Raw genomic sequence first — 19,131 nt, forward strand, 5'->3', positions numbered from 1 at the left:
TTTGATTTAATTTTAATTTTAAAATGTACCAATATAAAAACTTAGATAATTGATTAATTCAATGGAAATAATTTTTTTACATTAGTTCAATTATAATAAAATAAATAAATAAATAATATAAAGTTTCAAATTATAATTTATAAATTAATCTAAATTTTATTTTTATTAAAATTTATTAAATAAAATTAATTTAAATTCTTATAAAATTTTCAACAATTCAGAATTTAAAATAGCGAATATTTAATTAAAATTAAATTATTAAAATACATAAAATTATAGAGATTAAATTATAAATAAAATATAAAAACTTACATAATAATAATAATAATCTAAAAATATAATCACTATTATTATTCTGTATTTTCCTTTTTGAAATTGTCGTGCAAGTTTAGCCTATAGAAATTACCTAAAATATATATGGGAACTATAGTTATTTATTTCACGGAGAATGGCGTGCCGCGTGTCGACACCGTAGCCCTAAAACCCTGGTTAAGCCCAAAACCCTAGTCAATTTTGAACCTGTAACCAAACGCATCTCCTTCTACATCAACTGAAAGTGAACATCGGAAAACCTCTTTAGCTTCCAGAAAGAGCAACGCAATTTTGATTTGATCACGATGAGAAGAGTTAATGGACTCGTAACTGTGATTCGAACTGTTGCTGCCGCCTCCGCTGCGGGCACGACGGCTCGGCATCGGGTGTTTCAAGCCGCAATGATGAGCACATGCGCAAGTACGAATTCCTCTCAGAGAATTGCCGATCGTTTTGGAATATCAAGCCCCTCTGTTGCGCATGGTGTCGCAGGGACCATGTTCTTCTCTGTTGCCGCATCATCTCTGGAGCAAGAGGTCCACGCGAAGGAGGCACCACCTGCCGAGAAGTTTCTCCCTAAGGATGTCGTCCTCTATCAGTACGAAGCTTGTCCTTTCTGCAACAAGGTTAAAGGTACCTTTCAATGTCAATTACTACGCGTTTGAATTTCGTTGACCGGAATTTTACATTTACATGTATTAACGGGTGTTTGTGATTGAATTATTAAGAACTCGTTCTTGGGTATTGTTTTGGCGAAATGAATTTAGTGTGAGCTATCATAAATAACTTCTAACAAATTTAGAAAAAGGGAGGGTGAAGTTCGGTTTCGAGCCATAGGAAATGGAGAACTAGTGAACTTTGTGATTGCTAGAAATTGGCTGCTTTCCACCAGCTGTTAGTAAAATGAGTTTTGATTTTTTTTTTCTTTTTAATTTATTTATTTTCTCTCTTACACTCTGTTTAGGGTGGAGACTGGGTAAAATAAGTTCTCTAAATAGTAATAGTTCTACAAGGGAAGGTTTGTTATGATTTTTAAATTTTAATAATTATTTATGGTTTGGGAAATTTTTTAAGGTATTTGGAGTTTTTAACGACAAAACATTCTCAGCCCCAAAGAAGGATTCTGAAGGTTTTTGAAAACCTCTAACAAGCTTATTTTTTAAAAAAAATCGTTCTCTCCCAAACACAGAATTAGAGGTTTTGAATCTTAAAAATGTTTCATCTTATTACTTAAAAAAGAAAACTCCTCTAACAATTACTTGAAAAAGAAAACTCCTCAAACAAGTAGAGAAGCAAATTCATGAAACAAATGCCTGTAGATTTTTGCTTGTGAAGCTACTTGGAAGGCGTAGTATTATTTTCTATATTTTTAATTATTATTTACCAAGGTGAATAAAGGCGTCCAAGGTTTTGTTTGCAAAATTAGCTGGAATTATTTTTCTAATTGAAACCATTGACGGACTTGGTTGGCTGTTTCAACTTGATGGTTGATTCTTTGTCTCTCTTGTACTTAACGGTTTAGCTTTTCAAATTCATAATGAATCTTCATCTGTTTTTTCTTCATTTTCTCTCAGCATTCTTGGATTATTACAGTATTCCATACAAAATAGTGGAAGTCAACCCAATCAGTAAGAAGGAGATAAAGTGGTCCAATTACAAGAAGGTGCCTATACTAACAGTTGATGGAGAACAGATGGTTGATTCTTCAGGTTCCTGGATATTCATTTATATTTTCTTTTTGCTCCAAATTTGGATGGTTAGACCACCGATTTATGATTATAATATTTGTTTGTTATTCTTTCGTAATTGTTATTGAAAAGCTGTGTGTTCTATGGCACAGATATAATTAACAAGCTGTTCCAAAGGATTTATCCAGATGATTCAATCCCAAGTGATGATGAAGAAAGCAAATGGCAGGGGTATGGTTGCATCTCCTGCATTCTAAGTTTCAGTCTTTTTGTAATTCTTTGAGATCTTCATTCTTCACAGAGTGAATCCGTTCCTGCAAATCAGTTATTTGTTTGCTGATAACGATTCAATTGGAAACCACGCCTTTGTTCTTTAATAAATTTGTTTTTCTGCCATTGTTTTAAATTTCGTGATATGAAGGCGGTCTTTGCAAATTTATTTTCTTCTTTTTGGATGCAGGTGGGTGGATAACCACCTAGTGCATGTTTTATCACCAAACATTTACCGAACAACCTCTGAAGCTCTTGAATCATTTGACTACATCACTACACATGGTAAGATACTCAGACTAGTATATTCTCAGTATAATTTTAGTTGACTTATTAAAATTGTGCTTCAGTATTTTACTTGATAGTGTAAGTGGAGTTATGTTTTTGTTAACTGGTAATTTGCACCTTGAAATACGCCTGTTTGCTTATGGGCTTGGCTTGTCTCTTGATATATATGTGCTTGGCTCGTCTCTTCATATATATATTTTGTTTTGATTTGAACCATTTATTGCAAGTGGATGTTAAGCATCATATTTTGACAACCATTTTAATCTTGATGTATTCCCTGTATATCAGGCAATTTCAGCTTCACAGAGAGGCTGGTAGCCAAGTATGCTGGAGCTGCAGCAATGTACTTTGTGTCGAAGAAACTGAAGAAGAGACATAACATCACTGATGAACGTGCAGCCTTATATGAAGCTGCGGAAACATGGGTAAATGCCTTGAAGGGTCGAGAATATCTAGGTTTGTATTTGGTCAACAAATTTTAGATTTTTGTTTGTTCATGACTGCTAACTTCAAATATGCATCTTATCTTAATAGGTGGCTCAAAGCCTAATTTAGCTGATCTTGCCGTCTTTGGTGTGCTAAGGCCCATTCGCCATCTGAAGTCTGGTAAAGATATGGTGGAGCATACACATATTGGTGAATGGTACTCTCGGATGGAACAGGCAGTTGGAGAACCTGCCAGAATTAAGGCATGAAACAACATAATGATTTTGTTGGTTGATTCAAATTTGCAATGTAATTCAGCCTCGACGTAAATGGAATTCTTCTTAGCTGGACGTGGACATCCTATCAAATTTCATCAAGTAAATCATATTAGTTACTTTTTTTTTCCTCGTACAAACGAACTGTATATCTGGACAATCAAGTCTAGTTATGTTTTTATTATTGATAATAATTTCCCTTTTTCTTGATGACTATCTTGGTGATTCTTCTATTCTAGTTTTATCCGTTGTGCAATTCTTTTCCCTTCTTCTACATAATACAAGAATGTGATTCTGATGTGAGAGATTTTATGCCTTGTGATGGTTCAATAGTAGCAAATAGTAGCCTGTATTTATAGCTGAGGCCTGATTATTAAAATAAAAACAATAAAACAATTCATCTGCAATATACCTTCATAAAAAAAGAAAAAAAAAAGTAATCTGCAATAATATTGTCTTGTGACGAGAAGTTGAGAACAGAGGTGATGATGGTGAGTATTGATAGATTGATATTGATGTTAACCTAGATGATGGGTTTGAAGTAGCAAAGTAATGTTAGTGCTATAGGTGCTGAAATGATGTAATTTTATTTTTAATAAAGAAAGATAACTTTCTACTTTAATTAATTTTTTCAAAACGTCATAGTATGATAATAATGGAAATTCCTTTAAAAAAATTGCCATGATATAATAATAATGGAATAAAATATTTTTATCTAATATTTATTATAAATAGTGAATGGTTGTTATAAATGAAAATTATTTTATTTGCTAAAGAAAAATACACCTAGGGATGAATAAAAGAATGCTGTGTACTATAAAAGTAAATGAATTATTGACAGTGTTAAAACAATTTAGGTGAAATCTTTTCTCAGATACTGTGCGTGTTAGTTGCAAAGAGGAAAATATTTCGTTTTATTATTTTCTGGCGATTTCATTGCTTAAATTTTCTCTCTTACCAAACAGAAACAAAAAGTAAAGGGCTTTTTGTAAATTTAGGAGTGGAAAATTTTTTATTTGTGAATTTAGGGTTAGGATAAAAATATTTATGGATTTGGGGTTGGAGTGACAGGTGGCGGCCAAAAAGCTTGCTTGGCGCCTGTAGCGCCACTTTAAGTGGCGCCAGACCATTATTTTATTTTTTTTAAATGGTCTGACGCCACTCACAATACCGTCAAACCATTATTTTTTTAATTTTTTTTTTTAAAAATGGCTTGCGCCACTCAAAGTGGCGCCAGGCCTTAATTTTTTTTTTTTATATTTTTTTAATTATTAAAATATTATAATTATATTAATTAATATATTATTTTTATATTATAATAATATTTTATTTATTTTAATATATTTTTATAATAATATTGTAATTAAATAATATTAATTATAAATTTATTTATTTGATATTAAATATATATAAAAATATTAAATTAAATAATTAATAAAAAAAATAAATTAATAAATTAATATAAATATTTAAAATTATAAAAATTAAATTTATTTTTATTAAGCTGATATTGTGTCGCTGTACATAATCACAAAATAATATTAATTTTATGATAATGTATATAATCACATAATAATATTAATTTTATAATACTGAAATTATATAGAGTCACTAATATTTTTAGTTTAAATATTAATAATAAAATATATTAAATATTAATATATAAAATATATATTAATATTTAGATAAAATAAAATTATACAGATAATTAATTATGTGATTAAATTAATTTATTTATTTTTGATAAATTATAAATAATTTAATATTTTTATTTTGTGATTATAAAATTAATATTATTATGTGATTATATACATTATCATAAAATTAATATTATTTTGTGATTATATATGACGGTACAATATTAACTTAATAAAAATAAATTTAATTTTTATAATTTTAAATATTTATATTAATTTATTAATTTACTTTTTATTAACTATTTAATTTAATATTTTTATACATATTTAATATCAAATAAATAAATTTATAATTAATATTATTTAACTATAATATTATTATAAAAATATATTAAAATTAATAAAATATATTATAAAATATTATTATAATAAAAATATAATATAAAAATAATATATTAATTAATATAATTATAATATTTTAATAATTAAAAAAATTTTTTAAAAAAAATAAGGTCTTGCGTCATTTTTAAAATAAAAAAATAAAAAAATAATGGTCTGGCGTCATTGTAAGTGGCACCAGACTATTTAAAAAAAAATAAAAAAATAAAATAATGGCCTGACACCACTTAAAGTGGCGTCAGGCTCTGACGCCATTTAAAGTGGTGTCAGGCACGCCTGTCAAACAGGCGCCAAACAAGCTTTTCGGTTGCCACCTGTCATCTCAATCCCAAATTCATAAATATTTTTATCCTAACCCTAAATCTACAAATAAAAAGTTTTTCACCCCTAAATTTATAAAAAGCCCAAAAGTAAATGAGAAATTAATGAGTGGCGAAACACAGCAAAGCCAACTAGAGAAGATCTAGTTTGGCTGGTAAATTCAGATTCGTCACTGAGCTTTCCACACCTAGGGGCGATGAACTTTCAGTTAGTGATTAATGCTCATTGCAAGTTCGCTTTAGCAGCAACACACCGTTTCGGTAACTGTAAACAAATAAAAAGCCATTTTCTGTATAAAAGTATGCACTAATCCTAATGAAAAAGTCACTCTTCTACTCACTGGTTAAATTATGTTCTTACTAACCCTCTCCAGCAATATTCAACCTGAAAATTTCTTTGCTCTAACCACAACGAGGTATGAGGATGCTTCTTTTAGGAAACTGGTCGGTGGCTAATTAAAGATTGTCTGCTTGTTGAACCACACGCCAAGCTTCTTACCACCTCATGTTGAAAGAAATTAGTAGTTTGTTAGCTCAAAATTAGAGAATAAGATAGAGTTTTGTTTCTGAACGTTGTAGCTACAGCTATCCCCTGAATATAGCCTAATATTAATTTATTTTTTATCATGATATAGTAAATAATTTATTTATTTATTGGTTAATTATGATAGATTTAAAATTGGTGAACTGTGAATTCTAGAATAACAAAAAAAAAAAAAAATGAAAATGGTAACATTAGTCTTTCCCGATGAGCGAACTGACAATTTCTCCAATCGCCGATTCCTCTCTACAGTGTCTGACTCTGACTCTTTCGCGTTCCATTTGAGTGAATTTCTCTTCCCAGTTCTCTCTCTGTGTCTGAGTCTGACCCGATCCTCCTGTGACGATCTGTGTCACAAAATCTGCATGTGTACGTTGTCGAATAACTCTCTCTTTCTCCCCTCTCATAAATGCACTTTTTAAGCCTTTGAAGCCTTTTTGGGATTTTCACAACGACCCTCCAATCTCTCTCTCTCTTCTCTTTATAATCACTATCTCATCACCCCTAATTACGTCAATACTAATGAATATTATCCATAAAATCTCATGTTAATTAATTATAATTTTAAATTACGATTCCGCACACTCTCTCTACCTATATAGCCTTAATGGTCTCTTTCAGTTAAACCACAAATCAAAGCAACAAACGAGGCAAAGGTTTTGCTTTTTATTGAGATAGAAAGAAAGAGAGAAGGTCATGCATATCTTCTGATATAATCACATCAAACATTAGCTTTAAACCTACCCCAATTCGAATCTCTTCTCGTTTCATCTTTTTTAAGTTTTATTCTTTTTTTTTTTTTTTAAATTAATGGCTAGGCCATGAAATATCTATTTCAATAGAAAAGGGAGAGTTTTGGTGGTCCTAGTTATTATTTTCTTCATAGTTTCTGCTCTCTCTGGCCCTAGTTATCATGGCTGTTCAGGCACAGATGTATTCTGAGAGTCTCTGTCTCCCTCTCTCTGGTTTGCAAGATTGTATGGTTAATAATCCTGTTTCTGGGTTTGAAGCAGATTTTTGTTTCGCTTTTCAAGACTCTCAGCAGCAGAATCTCTTTCTTCAATCACAAAGCTCTCAAAACTTTGGTTTTTATTGCTATAATAAGGGGGCAGGGCCTTCTTCTTCTTCATCACAATCAACTTGTAATAGTTTCCCTTCCATGGCTCTTTCTCAATCTCTGGATGCTCATCATCTCGAAATACAAAGGCAAGAGGTAGACTACGTTCTTCAGTTACAGGTGAATACCATATTCTAAATTGGATTCATTTGTCTTTTCATGCAACTTTAAGTTTTAATCTTTCGTTTTTATTTTTTTTTTCCCACCAAAAACAAATGCAGAATGAGAGGCTGAGATCTGCTTTGCAAGACCAAAGAAGGCAACAACTGGCAATTCTGCTAAAGAATGCGGAAACCAAAGCCAGTTATTTAATGAGGCAAAAAGAAGAGGACTTGGCACAAGCAAGAAAGAAAACAATGGAGCTGGAGACATGCTTAAGAAAAGCACAAATGGAGAGAGAATCATGGCAAAGGCAAGCAGGAGAAAACGAAGCAATGGTCGTAGAACTAAGCAACACGCTAGAACAAGTGAGAGAGACACTGGTCTTGGGCAGCAGCAGTAGAGGCCAAGATACAGAATCCTTTTGCTGTGGTTCATGCGATAGAGAACAAGAGGACCCCCCAAAAAAGATGGCCTGTAAAGGGTGCAATTCTAGGGCCTCGTGCGTTCTCTTTTTACCTTGCAAGCATCTCTGCTCGTGCAAGTTTTGCGAAGCTTTTCTCCTCTCTTGTCCCGTCTGTGAATCCCTAAAGGAAGGTAGCCTGGAGGTCTTCTGGGCCTAACAATTGAGGAACCCACAAAAGCCAGAAGCTGTGGTTATTTTCTTGAACCGAAATGATGATAGTATGAGGAAATGATCTGTTAATTCTGTTTTTTACCTGATTTAGCTTAGGAGAAAGCAAATCTGAAATCCATTATTTATTTTGATTTTGTTCTTCTTTGGCTCACAAGAAATGGCAACCAGCTGTAGTCATTACAATCTTGTGCTTTTCATTGATAGAAAAGATGGGAAACTTTTTGAGAAATCCAATTTAAGACTGACTTCTCAATCTAGAGCAGCATGTGTTGAAAGCTTGGCTTTCTACACAAATCAAGAAACAAAGAATTGAAATGACACGGCCATACCTGCAATAGTTGTTTTGCTTATTCCAATGACAACTTATGTCCAAATTAAACCCACACCTAACAATGGAGTATAGAGTCTATCAAGTCCAGGCCAGCGAAGTGGCTACCCATTTGCTCTTTTGCCATAAATGATGATTGGTCCCTCTATTGAAAACCAAGAAAGAGAGGAAAATGGGTATCGAATCAAAGGCTGCAGAAGTGGTTTGGATGTTAGTTTGTAATTATGTTATGTTACGCACTCGTGGGTCCCGCAATGTCGGAGAATGTGTATGTTTGTGTGGGGTAAGGTCCCACAATGTACAAAATCAAAAGTACTGATTCCATTTCCAAGAGTTGTTTTATTTGTCTGATCAGACGAGATCTTCTGCAGTTGTGCTGGGCGTGACTGCTTTGCTCCACTTCTCTTCAGTCTCCACAGTCCATTCAAGGAGAGACCAAAAAGGAAAAAGTTCTCTTGTTTTTTTTTTGGAGAAGTTGTTTCCTTAGTCCATTTGGTTTATTTTCAGTGAGACCTTTGTTTGGTGGGAAGTATAACTTGCTGATGAAGTGCAAAAACGTATCTTGCCTAGTTTGCATTATAAATCAGATTAATGTGGAGTAAAACGTTTCATTTCCGGATATAACTTAAAAGAAATTTGATTATACAAGAATTGTGTGGACAACATTTTCTTTTTATCATTGATTATGGTGCATTTGACATGGATCTAACTATAACTAATTGTATTGTACATGCAACAAATGTGTTGAGTAATTTAAACTTTAAAAATTTACTGAAATGCAATTTATTTATTTTATCATTTAATTTAATATGCTTTAAATTATAAGTAAATTTGCTTTTATGTATCAATCACATTTAGAGATGTTTAGTTTGTTTGATTATTTTGAATTTTTTTTTATTTATAGGTAAATTCAAGATATAAAATAAATAAATAGTTAATTTTTGGCTATACTACTAGTTTCAATATTTGATTTTATAAACTATTTATCTAAAAATTAGATAATTTGAATAAGATTTTATACTTTAATGTCTTTTTATTTATTTTAAATTATTATAGAGGTTTTACTTTTATAAACGCTCTGTTTTATTAATATAAATATAAATTGGAATTAAAGTATAAAATTAGCTCGTGATACCTTAATAGAAAATTAAAAAAAAATTGGGCCAGTGAGAGCAAAATTGGAATGGGCTTTTGGAAGCTTCGTTTTCAATTTGTTATCTCAAAAGCCCATTCGAATGTAAACTTCACGCACTTGTTCTTTTTCGATTGGAAAGCTTGCTTGCAAAACCAAAAGAAGACGTCAAGTCATCTCGGAAAATCTACCGTACATCTATCGCATACCATTATTTCGTTGATTTAGCGTATTCCAGGAAGTCCTGGCATAATAGGCTAGGTTAAGCCACGCCCCGCACCGACCAAGAGCAAGTGCTTTAATCTTCCGTGTTCGAGGTTACACCTTAGACAATTTCCAATAATTGATCTCTTTAATCTTCTTATTCTCGCTAACCGGTTTTTCGTCTATCGCCTCCGCCGAGAAAGCTGACAAGGAGCTATTGCCCTCTGATATCTTTCTGTTTCGTCTAAGGAGGAGCCGATTGAAACTTAAAAAATGCAACAAGGAGATTACAATTCCTTCTATAAATACCCTCCTCACCTTCAAAACCCTAATTCTAACCCCATTCCCGATCCTACTTTAATTGATCACCAACAGACTTCATACGCATCAGCACCGCCGTTCACCACTACTTACGCCGCCTCCTCCGATTACCCTGCTTATCCCCCCAATTATCCCCCCAATCATCAGAATCCCGATCCCGCCCGTCCGCCTACCGCTCCGTCATACAGCCCACCGTCTCCGAGTCTTACGGCTACTACAGCAGCTCTGAATTCTAATAGTGTGCAATCCTCCTTCAACACTCCACCACAACCTCCGCAACCTTCTTTCCCTCCTTTCGATTCCCAGGGGCCCTGCCAGCCTCCAACCACTCAGCAATCCTATTACCCACCATATGATCAGAATCAGACGGCTCATAGTTACTGTCCTCCCCCTCCTCTGCCTTTCTCAGTAGCACCTAATCCTGACCCTAATGCCAATCCATCATATTCCTCCACTTACGCTGCCCCACCTTATAGTACTATAGGATCATCGGTCCCACCTGCATATGATCATCTATATGAAAATTCGCTGAAATGTGATCAAAGCGTTGGGTATTTTGATGATAATTACGGAGGTTACAATCGGAGCGGATCCGATTTAGGGTCGGATCCATACGGGAAGCGACCAGACAGCAGGTACGATATGGGACCCTATGATGAGTATGGTGATGGTGTTTATGCCTATGAAGGGACCAAGGTGGAGCCGTATGGAGCCAGGGGCACGGCACCTAAATCATCAACTTGGGTTGGGTTTGATGATTACGGGAGAGCCATTAGTTTACCTTCTGAGAAGGACTTATCAGTTGGTTCGGCTTCCAGCAAGATTGTGCGAGCGGTACCAAAGGCAGAGACACAACAGGATGTTAAGAGTGGGGTCCAGAAGTTCAGGGTTAAGCTGTTGCCTGAAAGCGGAGGCCAAGGCACCATGGATGTTCTTTGTCAGGTACATCATTTTCTTCCGTTATTGTGTGACATATTTGTTCTTCCTTTCATTTCTGGAAATTTATGATTGTCAATATATATCGGAGATAAAGCATCCTGCCGCCACCAATGGAAATTTTTTTATATTTAATCACGTTCACGTGGTTAAAATTGGTGAAGCGTGAGTGAGTGAGAGAGAGATGTTATGTGTGAAAAGTAAAGGAACTTGCATATTGTGGGTATTCTTGTCGACAATTTTGCTTCTTTTGTTTTCTAGAATTCGTTTGGATATTCTACAATTTGTTATGCAATTTGGCCTAGTTGTGTATAATCTGTCAAATGGGTTAGTACCAACTAGGATTTACTATTTGGAAGAGCCTAAAATGATGTTGATTGCCTCTCTTTACTTTTACATAAATCACAGACTTCTCCATGCAGCTGAAGCTTTTATAATCTCTCTTAACTTGTTTGTTTTTATTTTATTTTATTTGTTCATTGAGTTTTAATTTTCTTTCAGATTGGTTTGGATGGTATCCGAATGCTTGATCCCAGTACCAATCGGACTTTGAGAATATATCCTCTTGAGAACATAACAAGATGTGATGTGAGTCAGTGACTTACTCTCCTTGCTTGTTGTCTTTTCGTTTGAAGTGTTATGGGCTTAATGTTGGGATGTTCTTTATTCTCATGTAGGTAACTGATTCATCTACCTTTGCATTCTGGTCCAAGAGTTCTGTGGATATTGAACCAAGACGTATCAGATTACAATCAAATAGCTACACTACCAACACACTTCTTGACATAGTAACTGCAGCAACTGTGCAGGTTTGGTCAAAGGAACTTATGTTTTCTGATTATATGCTAGTCTATGTCCTGCATTCTGACTATTGGCTAATATCTCTTGAATTCTTTTTTATTATAATTGTTCCAACTTTGCTTCAAAACCAAATAGTACTATAGACGTGTGCCTTCAGAAATCGAAAGGTACTATTAGATAAAATAGGAGAGTGTTTCAAATTTCAAAAACCTGAAGTAAAAGAACTGAATTCATAAGTTGGTAGAGAACAAGCAACCTTTGGATATTCTGTGTCCAGATTTCAGGCTAGGATTGGATGAAATTGACTATTAAATTAAGCTGATAGAACTTGGAAGCAAAGGAGATATGTACTAGAAGTAGATTACTGAAATAAAAAGTAGGATTAAATAAATAGAAGGTTTGCCCAACCCTTGTTTAGGAGTGGATTGAAGGAGTCTTCTTTTCTATGTTCAAGGTGGCACCAAAATGGAGAGGAAGGGTGGATCTACACAAAAGCATGTGGAAATCGTCCTGTCCTCCTCCCAAATGAAATAAACATTAAAAATAAATAAATAAGAACTCCTCGCCTGGTTGGAAATCGCAGGGTAGATGTTGATTCTTTTCCCTGAAGAGACCTATATGTTCTTTGAGATTGGCTAGCATGCTTATTGTTGCAGGTCTCTAGGACCTACTAAGGAGGATCAGAATACAACTGAGGGTAGTCAAGTTATTATTCATTTAGTATACTTCAGTTTACTCTAGTTAATTATATACAGGTGCAGTAATTAGTCTAATTGCTATTGGTTGTTGATATATCCAATAGTCAAGCATTGGTTTTCCTGCTTTCTTAAAATGCAGCTCAAGGAGATGGGTGGGAGCAGGAGGCCTACTGAATCTTCAAAGACACTTGAGCAGCCCACAGAAAAGAAAAAAGGGTTTGTTGACTGGATGAACTTGATAAAACCTGGCAATGAGGAGAAAGATCATTGGGTATATAACTATAGATAGAGCTTTTATATTTATTTAATTGATTTACTTAATGTGCTAGCATTGGCAGTGGTTATTCTTTTTTGCACTTTGGCCTTGTACTTATTACAAGTTTTGCCTATATTTCTATTATTTTCTTCTCAGGTCCCTGATGAAGCTGTTTCAAAGTGTACTGGGTGTGGGACAGATTTTGGTGCTTTTGTTCGTAAGGTAAATTCAATTCAAATGGTTCGTGAACCTCTTTTGTGTTTAAGGATCCTTTCATGCTGAATCTAATGTCTTTCCCTTTCTACTATCTGTCAGCATCACTGCAGGAACTGTGGAGACATTTTCTGTGACAAGTGTACCAATGGTAGAATTGCTCTTACTGCTGATGAGAATGCTCAGCCTGTTAGAGTTTGTGACAGATGCATGGTATGTGCTTTTAGTAATGTGAAAAATGTAGATGTGCATCCTTTTGATAGAACACTTACTGTTTCCATCTCTCAGGCAGAAGTGACTCAGAGGCTGAGTAATGCAAAGGAAGCACCTAGTAAACCTGCAGGATTGCAGTCTCATGAAGATCTTGCAAGGAAGCTTCAGGTACAAAATATATTACTTAGAAGCATCCAGCTTTTCTTTCATTGTTGGGATCTGAATGAGTTGCATTGATCTCTTAGCTTGAAAGTTGCAATTCAGGTTGTGATTTTTGTTGATGTGATTATTTGTGACAGGAGGAAATGGAAAAAAATTGCAAGGTGTCATCAGGTAATCTTGTTATTGGGAATCAATATTTCTTTTGTATGTACAGAAGCTATCTACGCTTCTATTACTATTTAAACCTTTTTCCCTACTTGATGGTTCATATTCGATCCTCTGGTTTTGCCTGGCCCTAACCATTGCTGGAGGTGTTTGATTCACAAGTCCAGAGTTTGAAGAAGTTTATGCTTGCTGTTTGCAATTTCTTTAAACTAGTAACCTTTATTTCTGGTTCTCACACGAGTTTGGTTTGCCTTTTCAGGATCCAAGTCGGATGGTTCTGGGAGGCAGATGAGGGAAGTTGCCTGTCCTACTTGCACTGTTCATTTGCAGGTTTGAATTATTTCTGTACCACGCTGTAGGCCTTAAATTTCCATATATTTTATTTACTCATGATGATCACGGGTAATGCAGGTTCAAGTACCCAGCTCAGGTTCCAAAACTATTGAGTGCGGAGTCTGTCAACATCCATTCCTTGTCAGTGCACATTGATTTTGAATATACTTTGTGAGTATTGAAGTCCCTGGATTAAAAATGCTTTTCTAATTTGGTACAAGATGAGGCTATCCTAGTTCAGGGTATCCCTGAAATTGATATCTCTGACTGCGTCGATGGTGTTGTATATGGTTTTAATTTTTTGCTCATTTTGATTCACTACATGTGTTATGGAAATGTTGATTGGGGATTTCCTATAGAATTGTGATTTGAAGCATGAGTTTGTAATTTGTTTTTGCTTGTTTATAATGGAATAAGAAGATTAATGAATCCTTTTACAATAAAAAAAAATGAAGCATTTGATGGGTGAGAAAGGAACAGTTTGGCCAGTTATCGGTATGGTAGATGGCCGAGGAAACGAGATTGTGCCGACTTTCTTCAATCTTCATGATGCAGCATGTTTGGTAAAACTGGTTGCGGTTTGATATTCATTATTATCTACCTGTGAATCTGCGAGGGTTCTACGTTATAGTATAAGTTATGTAGATCATTATTTTTATAGTATTAATATAATCTGCGAGGGAGAAACGTTAGATTTTGAGTATTCCATTTCTAGAAATGTGATGTATTTTTTAAACAAATGAAATCAAAGTGTTCGAGTCCTAATCAATTTAATAGGTAACGAAATAGTTGATGATGATGTCCAACCGAAAAATTGTCGGATGTATTGAATATATTTGTAGTCTCAGACTAGGACTTGATTGTCGTTCAGATATTGAAATCGGTAATGCCATGTGAGAATTGCCAGATTTAATCGCATGCTGCTTGCTTATATTGAAAGTTATTCTAAAAAATGAAAACAAGCGATGAATAAAAGATATTTTACCTGATGAAGAATATATATGATAATTTTTTATTTATAAAAAAATCAAAATAATATATTCTGTTGTATGCATCAGAAGTAAGAGGATTTTATAGTTGCATGCAAGTATTCATCGCATTAAAAAAGCCGAACGAACCAGATTACAGAAGGCTTATAGCCTATTTACAAGAAAAATGCCCAATTTAGACCAAACCCAGAAACAAGCCCATATACAAGTACAGAGGATTAGACCTAGAATAAAACCTCTGCAAGTTCGTTAATTCAGGGAAATAAAACCTTGCCACCGAAGAGAAATCGTCCCATTGCTATCACCGCAGACGCTACTGCTGCCAAGGCCAAGCGCGGTATTTCTCAAGATAGACACAAACTCTATCATGGAGACATGCAAAACCAAAATAAGCATGCTTGTTCTTGTATTCTTAAAAACATCGATGATCAACAAAATAGCAAACTAAAATAGTAAATACCGTGAATTCTTCTGACTCTGATTTTTCTGTGACTTGTTTTATAATAGCTTATTGTAAAATCCTTTTATTTTAGGGTTGTAATTTCTATATTTATTGAATAAGTAGGCAAACTAATATGTTAACTCATAATTTAGTTAGAGTGATTTATTCTTAATTTATAATTTAATTAAAATGACTTTTTTTTGAGTTCTACTATTTGATCGATTTTATTTTTAATTTATAATAATGTTTTATTAATTGATATATGATATATTATCAAAAAAAAAAAAAAAAACTAGGGCTAAATACAAAGTCACTTTAAAAAGAAGGAAGACAGAATTTAACCTCTCATATCTCTTCTAGCCAAATTGATGTCATTGGTAATGCACCCTTGCACAGTGTTTTCCCATAAAGTCCTTCCAAGGCGGCTTCACTTGCAGCAATAAAACTAAACAAAATATCACAAACATCATATCTCCATAAATGCCTCAAATTTAGAAAAGGAGGAAAAAGAGAGCTGTACAATCAACCTAACTAGGTTAAAACCAGATTTACTGAGCTCACAAAACCAATGGTCTATTTCAAATATTTAATTTAGAACTTTTTAATACTTGAATTCAAATTTTACGTCAATTCAATTAGATATTTCAATGTCTTCTCTTATTTTAGATTCACGTTCAACATGTAAAGTATTGCAACATTAATTTTTATCTTCATTCAGTCCTCAATAATTATTGAAGTGGTTGTTTACCCAACTAATTCAATTGGATGTAATAGCTCACACCATCGATTTAGGCATTAATTATTTTCTTATTTTAAATTATTTATATATAATTAAAAATATTACATTATATTAAATTATAAATATGCTACAATTAATATATATATATATTAAAATATTATATAATTTCAAATAATAATATTATACGTACTCTCAAATTTATTTCTTTTTTTTTTTTGAAATAGCCGACAGTTAAAGAGTTTTTTTTTCCCTTTGATTTTTTTAATAATAATAAAAAATAATCACTACGTAATTATTTAATAAATTCTAAATAATTATCTTGGCATAGAGGGTACTCCACAATGGTACCGACATATATATTTATTATATCACATAATACTTTATCAATCTACTTTTATCTGTTGAAAAGTTGATTTTTTTTTTCATATTTTAAAAAATTAAGAAATATTGATAAACTTTTTTTCAATTTTACTTTTATGTTTACTAAACACATTATTAATTTTAGAATTTTCTAAACCAATTTTATTATTCACTTTTCCTTTTTTATTAATTATCTTAATTTTCTATTGGTAAACTAATGAAAAGAGAATTATTAAAATTGAAGTAATTAAATAAAATAAATACTAATTTAATTAAATTAAGAATTATTTTATTATAATTTAAATAATTTAATTTTTTGTATTTAACTTAAATCACATCACGAAATAATAAATGGACAAATATTGTAAGTGTGCTTTGTTGTTAGGAGGTTGAGATGAGGGCAGTTAGCTGTTATAATTTAATACAAATATTTCACTGTTGATGATTTAGCTTAGCTAAATCTTATCCAAGGAGTTAGCTCGAGTAGGTGAGAAATAATTAAGATTCTATTTTTTTTTATTAATAATAACAGTAAATCGAGTGATTTTTCTCGATTACACTTGTACGTACTAAAAACAAAGTAATTAATTCATTAATATTAGTATTTAATTTCATATTTTCAATATATTAAGGAAGAAGAACATGGCAACCCGCCATAGACACCTGTAGATGATTATTAATTTTTTGCTGTAGAACATGAGTGAGTCATCTACGTTGCTAGTTTTGGTCATATCTATATATAAATGGACATTCAGGGAAAGTTTGAATGTACTTAAAAAAGATACAAGAAATCGAAGATCCAAAACGATGCAGTTTCATTTGTGTAGAGTAGCGTCTCCAGCTTCACCATCTTCTTCTTTTTCTTTTTCTTGCAGTTTAATAGCGTTGGCCTTTCTTGCGACAAGTATTCATGTGTGGACAACAACAACAGCTTTGATAAAGCTACCACCTAATGTAACAATTCCAGCAGTTTTAGTATTTGGGGATTCCATAGTTGATGCAGGTAATAACAACGATATCCAAACTCTGATCAAGTGTGATTTCCCTCCATATGGGTTGGATTTCGAGGGAGGAATTCCGACAGGCAGGTTCTGCGATGGAAAGATTCCCTCAGATATCATAGGTATAACATCTCTCTCCCCCTTGTTCATGCACTAAAAGATTTCTCTACTCCAAAACCATTCAACAGTTTGGCTCTGTTCCATAACAATTTTAAAGATAGTATTAACTCAAACCAGTGGTATTTAATGCAACAACAAAGCCTTGAAAAGAAGAACTATTGAAGAATTCACTTTGATCCAACGCATGCATGCATGCATTTATATATATAGATTCAAATGATGGAGGAAAAACGCATTTTTTAAAATAATGTAATCTTATTTTCAATTTTTTTTTCCCTAGCGGAAGAACTAGGAATTAAGGATACTGTGCCTGCTTATTTGGACCCAATGGTGATGCCTCCAGAACTCGTTACAGGAGTAACCTTTGCTTCAGGTGGCACAGGATATGATCCCTTAACACCAAAATTAACAGTAAATAATCTGCCACTCTTTTTCTTTTTTCTTTTTTTTTTTTAAAAAAAATTTTATTATTATTATATGTGTTAATTGTGAATGCTTGCATCACAGTCAGTTTTATCCTTGGCCGATCAATTACAATACTTCAAAGAATACATAGAGAAGCTGAATGGATTTTTTGGAGAAGAAAAAACAAACTTTATCTTAGCAAATAGTTTGTATCTAGTCGTAGCTGGCAGCGATGACATAGCCAACACCTACTTTGTTCTACGTGCGAGGAAACAGTATGATGTTCCTGCATACACAGATCTTATGGCTGATTCCGCTTCTACGTTCATCCAGGTAATTCCTTTTTTCCCCCAAATACTAGAAGAAAATTTATGTTTTGGCTTCAAACAATATTCTTGACTTTGTCATTTAGAATTTTATTGCAATTCATCAAAAACCATAGAAGATTTAGAATTTATAATTTTGGTTGGTTTGAATTTTTGAAAAAGGATTTATATAATCTGGGGGCAAGGAGGATAGGAGTTTTCAGTGCACCACCAATTGGATGCGTGCCATCGCAGAGAACTTTAGCAGGTGGAGCTCAAAGAGACTGCGCAGAAAACTACAACCAAGCAGCAACCTTATTCAATTCCAAATTGTCTAAAAAGTTGGATTCTCTTAATGCCATTCTCCCTAACAGCAGAATTGTCTATATAGATATCTACAATCCTCTCCTCAATCTCATCCAAAACCCTAACAAATACGGTAATTAATCCATTCTTTCAATTGGGCAATCAGATTTCATTTCTAGAACTTGACCAATTTCTTAGCTTTCAGGATAAGTTTTACATTTGGGTTTGTTTTTCCAGGTTTTCAAGTGGCAAATAAAGGATGCTGTGGAACAGGTGCCTTAGAGGTTGCTATTTTATGTAATAAATTTACTCCAGTCACTTGTATTAATGTTTCTGATCATGTATTTTGGGATAGCTATCACCCCACAGAAAGAGCATATAGGGTACTTGCCTCACAACTCCTTAGTAAGTTTGTGGAAAGTTTCTTCTGAGCCAATTTTTGCTTGCAGTGTTACACTTGCTGATTTTATACCAATCTTCCTGTTTATTCATTTTAGATTCTGAGTCATTTGGTTTATGTTTAATCATTTTCTTGAATGTTTGATACATAGTAATGCAATCAAATTAAATTTTCTATTTAATTTTCAATAGAAAATTTCTTCATTTATCCAGTGCCAAAAGGGGAAAGATTTTAGATTGTTGTTGTTGCCTGTGTCAATAACTGAATCTCCGATGCTCTGGAATTTTTCCATT

The 19,131-nt window shown here is 33.2% G+C and overlaps 4 protein-coding genes across 5 annotated transcripts; all 4 read left to right on the forward strand.

Annotated features, from left to right (window-relative positions):
- The first annotated feature begins 448 nt into the window (after positions 1 to 448).
- LOC110605811 (prostaglandin E synthase 2) lies at positions 449 to 3,475 on the forward strand. 2 transcript variants are annotated; one of them, XM_021744448.2, is made up of 6 exons: positions 449 to 945; positions 1,887 to 2,021; positions 2,153 to 2,231; positions 2,461 to 2,555; positions 2,847 to 3,014; positions 3,093 to 3,475. In XM_021744448.2, exons 1-6 carry the CDS (start codon positions 618 to 620, stop codon positions 3,251 to 3,253), a joined length of 966 nt encoding a protein of 321 aa, XP_021600140.2. In that variant the 5' UTR covers positions 449 to 617; the 3' UTR covers positions 3,254 to 3,475. The 2 variants fall into 2 exon arrangements, with proteins under 2 accessions (XP_021600140.2, XP_043808845.1); XM_043952910.1 differs by having other exon boundaries at positions 2,847 to 2,983; positions 3,093 to 3,260.
- Positions 3,476 to 6,373: 2,898 nt separating this feature from the next.
- On the forward strand, positions 6,374 to 8,186 carry LOC110607036 (probable BOI-related E3 ubiquitin-protein ligase 2). Its single transcript, XM_021746081.2, has 2 exons — positions 6,374 to 7,393; positions 7,495 to 8,186. The coding sequence occupies exons 1-2, from the start codon at positions 7,070 to 7,072 to the stop codon at positions 7,993 to 7,995; spliced, it is 825 nt and encodes a 274-aa protein (XP_021601773.1). The 5' UTR covers positions 6,374 to 7,069; the 3' UTR covers positions 7,996 to 8,186.
- Positions 8,187 to 9,628: 1,442 nt separating this feature from the next.
- On the forward strand, positions 9,629 to 14,200 carry LOC110606513 (protein FREE1). The gene is made up of 10 exons (XM_021745360.2): positions 9,629 to 10,936; positions 11,432 to 11,518; positions 11,608 to 11,739; positions 12,569 to 12,700; positions 12,842 to 12,907; positions 13,001 to 13,111; positions 13,187 to 13,279; positions 13,411 to 13,444; positions 13,698 to 13,768; positions 13,850 to 14,200. Exons 1-10 carry the CDS (start codon positions 9,947 to 9,949, stop codon positions 13,925 to 13,927), a joined length of 1,794 nt encoding a protein of 597 aa, XP_021601052.2. The 5' UTR covers positions 9,629 to 9,946; the 3' UTR covers positions 13,928 to 14,200.
- A 2,759-nt stretch (positions 14,201 to 16,959) lies between these two features.
- On the forward strand, positions 16,960 to 18,934 carry LOC110606514 (GDSL esterase/lipase EXL3). The gene is made up of 5 exons (XM_043952909.1): positions 16,960 to 17,424; positions 17,703 to 17,833; positions 17,930 to 18,160; positions 18,316 to 18,571; positions 18,676 to 18,934. Exons 1-5 carry the CDS (start codon positions 16,998 to 17,000, stop codon positions 18,867 to 18,869), a joined length of 1,239 nt encoding a protein of 412 aa, XP_043808844.1. The 5' UTR covers positions 16,960 to 16,997; the 3' UTR covers positions 18,870 to 18,934.
- Positions 18,935 to 19,131: the final 197 nt, after the last annotated feature.

This window comes from Manihot esculenta, chromosome 18, assembly GCF_001659605.2.
Source record: "Manihot esculenta cultivar AM560-2 chromosome 18, M.esculenta_v8, whole genome shotgun sequence".
Taxonomy (NCBI): Eukaryota; Viridiplantae; Streptophyta; class Magnoliopsida; order Malpighiales; family Euphorbiaceae; genus Manihot; species Manihot esculenta.

What these genes read in the sequence shown, in the direction of transcription:
- LOC110607036 (XM_021746081.2), top strand. Translation starts at nt 7,070, where the DNA reads ATGGCTGTTCAGGCACAGATGTATTCTGAGAGTCTCTGTCTCCCTCTC. An exon ending in ACTACGTTCTTCAGTTACAG is followed by an intron (nt 7,394 to 7,494) that starts GTGAATACCATA and finishes AAACAAATGCAG; the next exon opens with AATGAGAGGCTGAGATCTGC.
- LOC110606514 (XM_043952909.1), top strand. Translation starts at nt 16,998, where the DNA reads ATGAGTGAGTCATCTACGTTGCTAGTTTTGGTCATATCTATATATAAA. An exon ending in CCTTAACACCAAAATTAACA is followed by an intron (nt 17,834 to 17,929) that starts GTAAATAATCTG and finishes CTTGCATCACAG; the next exon opens with TCAGTTTTATCCTTGGCCGA. An exon ending in CCAAAACCCTAACAAATACG is followed by an intron (nt 18,572 to 18,675) that starts GTAATTAATCCA and finishes TTGTTTTTCCAG; the next exon opens with GTTTTCAAGTGGCAAATAAA.
- LOC110606513 (XM_021745360.2), top strand. Translation starts at nt 9,947, where the DNA reads ATGCAACAAGGAGATTACAATTCCTTCTATAAATACCCTCCTCACCTT. An exon ending in TAACTGCAGCAACTGTGCAG is followed by an intron (nt 11,740 to 12,568) that starts GTTTGGTCAAAG and finishes CTTAAAATGCAG; the next exon opens with CTCAAGGAGATGGGTGGGAG. An exon ending in ATCTTGCAAGGAAGCTTCAG is followed by an intron (nt 13,280 to 13,410) that starts GTACAAAATATA and finishes TATTTGTGACAG; the next exon opens with GAGGAAATGGAAAAAAATTG.
- LOC110605811 (XM_021744448.2), top strand. Translation starts at nt 618, where the DNA reads ATGAGAAGAGTTAATGGACTCGTAACTGTGATTCGAACTGTTGCTGCC. An exon ending in ACAGATGGTTGATTCTTCAG is followed by an intron (nt 2,022 to 2,152) that starts GTTCCTGGATAT and finishes TCTATGGCACAG; the next exon opens with ATATAATTAACAAGCTGTTC. An exon ending in TGACTACATCACTACACATG is followed by an intron (nt 2,556 to 2,846) that starts GTAAGATACTCA and finishes CCTGTATATCAG; the next exon opens with GCAATTTCAGCTTCACAGAG.